At 44.3% G+C, this 5,656-nt stretch overlaps 1 protein-coding gene across 1 annotated transcript; it reads left to right on the forward strand.

Annotated features, from left to right (window-relative positions):
- Positions 1 to 755: 755 nt before the first annotated feature.
- On the forward strand, positions 756 to 2,638 carry LOC311499046 (homeobox protein OTX2-like). Its single transcript, XM_084559878.1, has 3 exons — positions 756 to 990; positions 1,335 to 1,486; positions 1,943 to 2,638. The coding sequence occupies exons 1-3, from the start codon at positions 894 to 896 to the stop codon at positions 2,573 to 2,575; spliced, it is 882 nt and encodes a 293-aa protein (XP_084416004.1). The 5' UTR covers positions 756 to 893; the 3' UTR covers positions 2,576 to 2,638.
- Positions 2,639 to 5,656: the final 3,018 nt, after the last annotated feature.

Here is a 5,656-nt window from a genome sequence, read left to right on the forward strand (position 1 = left end):
AAGTGCTCCTCTCTAATCAACACTTTTCGATAGTCTCACCTTCCAAATCTAATTACCGGGAGCAATTCATTAGGGAAGGAGGGGGAGTCACCCCGAGGAGTATCCGTAATATACCAGAATTAGCCTTCACTTATGGGGGAATGTCTCCACGTCGCAAATTATTTGTTAAAGTTGCGCTTCGCATTTTAATTTCGTTACATCTCAATGCAGGAAGGGGTTTTTAGTGGAAACAAACAATGAAGATGCTCGGTTGTGTTTGAATGAGAGCTCAGTTTGCAGCATTGGCCTCTTTGTTTGTCCCCTTAAGTCTTTTGTTATCAGCATTACTTATCGGTCAACACTGGGCTTTGTTTCTGCAAATGGCCCCCAATCAGCTGCCTATTTAGCTTTGCTCAACCTGTGGGTATATGCTAATTGAGAGCCCGGTTGGGGCCAGCGAGTGTGCGCATTTTAACGACAATGTTTTGTTTTTGGTGGTACTAGAAGAGGAGGAGCGGAGTGTGTTTGGGGAAGGGGGGGCGGGGCTATTTTAGCAGTTAGTGTGTGTGTGTGAGGGGGGGTGATGGCGTAAACGCCTGTCAGCCAGACAGAGCATCTTCAGTCCAGCAGGGGACAGCTGGGGGTCTCCACTCCGCTTTAAGAGCCCTGCGAGTCCGAGGACGCCCACTTCTTTAAACCCACCGCTGTGCGTAAAGGCTGTGCGTAAAAACCTGTGGACGTAGACTGACCTAAACGCTCTTAAAAACAAAACAAAACACTCTGTTTATGTCTTGCTTCAGGTTCATTCGGACGACTTGACATAGCAAGCGGAGACGCGAGAGGATTAAAACACACATTTTCTGCCAGATTTTTCTTATTTCTTTTCGGCGGTGTTTCCTCAACCGGTCGCCAACATGATGTCCTATTTGAAGCAACCGCCGTACACGGTGAACGGACTGAGCTTATCTACCTCAGGAGTGGACCTGCTGCATCCTTCAGTGGGATACCAAGGTAATAAACCCGAGGGGGCAACCATTTTACCAAAGAGAAAGATGTCTCTTAAACAGCTCCAGAGTTTCGACTAATTACCAGTAATTTGTTGAGTACCTATTTACATTATTTACACTCCAAGAAAAACCCCCTGTAGGCCTAATTCTCCTTTATTACAGCTGTAAATCCAGTATCTCATATCCAGTTATACTGCATTGTTGTATATCATGAAGAAAAAAAAAAAAAAAAAAGAGAATTATAAGGAATCAAGTTGAAAGTTGGTATAGCTGAAGATAATCTGCTGCCCTCAAAGCCAATGTGTATTCGTTATTTCCCTCTAACCACCGTGCTCCCCTTCTCACCAGGAGCTCCTCGCAAACAGAGGAGGGAGAGGACGACCTTCACTCGGGCCCAGCTCGATGTGCTGGAGAATCTGTTCGCCAAGACCCGGTACCCTGACATCTTCATGAGGGAGGAGGTGGCCTTAAAGATCAACCTGCCCGAATCCAGAGTCCAAGTGAGTCAAATATACCTTAACCACACAGTGTATTGTGGAAGGTCGATATTGGTTCTTTGTGTCCCCGGCGAAATTAGATGGTCCACTTGAGGCCAAAGTGTCCTCTCCACTTGAAGGAGCGCTTGTCTGAGACAATACGTGATCATTTTCCCCTCACTGATTCTCACAGTTAATTGCTAAAAGACACAGCCCAAAAACTGGCTTACTATTTCTTGTAGTTTGAAGTTTGGGCACTTTGACCATAAAGAAAATGAGAATAAAATAAAAAATGGAATAATCAGGAAAGCAACAGAGCTTCTTTTCTGAACATAGCGCCCTTAATAATTTATTTTAATTTCACACTACAGTTTAATGCTTGACAAATATTTTATTGTGGGGGACAGTTAGGTTCTCACGCGCAAAGCTTAAATTTTTAGCAAATTAAATTAATTCAAATATGTTTTTTCCCCCTTCCAGGTGTGGTTCAAAAACAGACGAGCCAAACATCGCCAGCAGGCCCAGCAGACCCAAACAGGGGTGCAGAACAAGGCCGTGACCAGACCGGTGAAAAAGAAAGGCTCCCCGGTAAGAGAGGCCAGCTCGGAGAGCGGAGCCAGCGGCCAGTTCACGCCGCCCTCGAGCACCCCAATCCCGGCTGTGAGCAGCAGCAGCAGCGCGGCGCCTGTCTCCATCTGGAGCCCGGCTTCCATCTCGCCTCTCTCCGACCCGCTCTCTACCTCCTCCTCCTCCTGCATGCAGCGCTCGTACCCCATGACCTACACCCAGGCAACGGGCTACAACCAGGGCTACACGGGCTCCTCGTCCTACTTCACCGGCATGGACTGCGGTTCCTACCTTTCGCCTATGCACCACCAGCTATCCGCGGCGGGTTCCGCCATGAGCCCAATGGGCAGCAACGGGGTATCTAGCCACCTGAGCCCAGCGTCCTCCCTCTCCTCTTCGGCGTACGGAGCGGCGGGGCTCGGCTTCACCGGAGCTGCAGACTGCCTGGACTATAAGGACCAAACAGCCTCCTCGTGGAAGCTCAATTTCAACGCGGACTGTTTGGATTACAAAGACCAAGCAGCGTGGAAATTTCAAGTGTTGTGAGGGACGAAAAAAAAAAAGAACAATTTTCACAAACTGCAGACTATACAGGCAAATTAAAGTCCAGGGTTGGGAGCAGCAAGTGCGGCGTTTTTTTTCCATGAACACAGGCCCCCAACTTCTACCTCGGGCAGAGCAGGACTGTCTCACTTGTTGGGTTAACTTATTGAACATTCAGGCTGACTTCTCCCCAACTTTGATCAAGGGCACGGAACAAATTCGTTGACCAAAAGGAAAAAAAAAGATCAAGAGAGCGAAAGATCCAAGCCTAACTTGGTTGAGTTTGAGGGATAGGTCAGGTTTTCTTCTAAGCTCCTTAAAGACCACCCTCTTGTCTTTTTTAAAATTTTGTTGGCAGGCTGAAGGGCCCCTTTGATCAAAGCGTTGTGCATGAGTGTGTGTTATAAAGTATGTGTGTGTGTGTGCGAGAGAGAAAGATCAGCTCTGACATGAACCTGGATGCACTATTTAATTTATGAGAAAGACTAGTTATGAGACAATCAGTCCGTGTGCGTGCGAGCATAAATGTTCCTTAAGTGTTTTTTGAATTATTGTTTCCTCCCTGTGTTAGTTTTATTTTTTAAACTTGTGATTCTTTGTACTACCTGTATGCAATTTTTGCATTTTGTTTTCTTTTGCGCCACAAGCCCGTTGTGAATTTGATAGTCTGGTTTCCATGTCTCGAGTGTTAAAAGATAAATTATTATGAAGGGCGTGTTAGTTGAACGGAATAAGAGGGTAAATCATACAACAAGCAAGGTCCACTTGAGCTGTAAAGGGCGATGAGAAAGCCACGAACACACTAAATAACAATAAAGACCACTTGACCTGATCTGACTTGGCTGCATGTCTCCATCCAACTCATCCATTTACTCTGTTTATTGCTGTTAAATCACCTGTTTCTGTGCGCAACAACAAGCAAGAGTTTTGGTGTGACATATTTTCTCACCTACATTAAACGTGCCAAATGTCATCCTTCAATTATTCGCCTTGTGGCGATCTCCAAAATCTATGTAACTGCCTGAAAAGTCCGAGATTTCCACCTCAGCCGCCCGGGCTTGCAGGAATGCGAATTATGAGGGGAAGCTATGTTAATCCCGTCTCATAATGCGGATAATCCAACATTTTTATTGATGGGCTTCGGCTCACGGCGCACCGCTGGCCAGTTCACACGGAGAAATATGAAGCTCCAGGGGGGCAAAGAAAACGGGAAATAACACAGCAGAAAAATGACTGTTAAACACCACCTCCAGCTGATCACCCTGGGGAACAGACACTAATGTAAACACACAACAAAACCTATTTTATTTTATTTTATCTATTTTTTTCAATACATGGAAAATTGTCATCAAGCTAACGAAAATTACATTATATAATCCATACATAAAAATACTACATAAATACTACTATTACTTCTACTACTACTACCAAATTTAAGTCTTTATTATTCGTTCTCTAGACCCTGATGAAGAATCCACACTAACACAACAATCAAAATCAATTCATCAGCCTCCTCATGGTGCAAGGATTGGGATTAGTCCTGTATGACATGTGGGTCTGTGTATAGTGGATCTAAACCTCGTCGGGCCTTTAGGAACACAGAGAGAAAGAGAGTATGAGTTCAGGGACGTGTGCGTGGATTAAAGCAGAAGAAGGCTATTGGTCTAATTAGGATGTGACAGGAGATGTCAGAGAAGCTGCTTAGAGCTCTGACTTTTTGCTGCCGTTGAGGAGCTTTGCATTTTCCGTCTGACCTCCACTTAGCTCCCAGTAATACACTAATAACGCAGAATGATACGTTTGTTTTACTGAGTTATATTTGGTGTCATGGCAGAGGATTGGAGAACTGCACATGCGTTTAATAGCCAACCAAATGAAAATAAATAAACAGATAAAATAAATGAATATAGCTAAAGCACAAAATCAACAAAGCATCTGCGGCCTGGCGCGCAATTAAAGAAGAACGAAATAATTCAATAGAAAAAGGCTCAGTTCATATCTGAGCAATAGGCTACTGATTATAATTTATGGAGGAAAAAACAATCCTTCATCCTGTGGTTCTAATAAAACACTGTCAAATCCACGTGTCCGTAAAGATTATTTTATTCCTGACAACTTCTGGGATGGAAACTCAACGTAAAAAATAAAAAACTCCCACTAGATTAAAAAAATAAAAATAAATAAAAAGTATATTTTTGTCTGTTACAGCACCTATGACACAATCGTGTTCAAGGCTCCAACAGGTTTTATAATAAATGTCAGCAAAGAGCAGTAAGTCAGTGTTCCTGCGGCAGAGGGACCGGGGGTGGGGGCCCCGAGTAGGCTATCCATTCGGTTTTAATTAAGCACAAGCGACACTAAAGAGGACATATGGACCAGGCAGACGCGCTTCATTAATCCTCTCATCGCATTTGAGGATGTTAAACAATAAAAAAGAAGCCCATCTTGGCCGAGGAGACCGCACATTTTGTCGACCGTCGCCCCGAGGCAGGGCTTTCCCCAAGCGGCAGCTCGGCTCCTCGTCGCGGCTAGGGATTTCCGGGGTTCCCTGCAGGAGGAGAGGAGATCCGAGTGACGCTGCGCGGAGAGGCGCACTGACGGACCGGGTCCTCACGCTGCAACATACTTTATAACAAGACAAGTGTCAGGATGCACAGGCTACTTCCATAGCAGAGGCTATTTAAGCTGAAGGCCAGTTTTATTATTTCCCATGAAAAAATATTCAAACAGCATTCATCTATGCAGGCTTAATAGGATTTTAAAGGGCTAATATTGGTTTACGTTGTAGGCCTACTAAGGTTCACTGTTTTTAATGTATCAGGCTTCAATAGATAGCCTATTGAAATGATTTCTAACTATCTAGTAATGGAAATGAATGCTACCACAACAGTCCTGCACTATATCCCTCTTCATGGTGTAGTTAAACTGTATTGTATCAAACACTAAAGTGTTTCTGTTATTTAGCCTAGTCCACTGACTAAAAATGGCTTGTCAAAATAATACAAACACGTGACAGTACAACACAATTCAGTAGTTCTACAAACCACAGCCTCCAAAATGAAAGCACACTTGCACACTTATATA

The sequence above is a fragment of the Chelon labrosus genome (assembly GCF_963514085.1).
Source record: "Chelon labrosus genome assembly, chromosome: 14".
Taxonomy (NCBI): domain Eukaryota; kingdom Metazoa; phylum Chordata; class Actinopteri; order Mugiliformes; family Mugilidae; genus Chelon; species Chelon labrosus.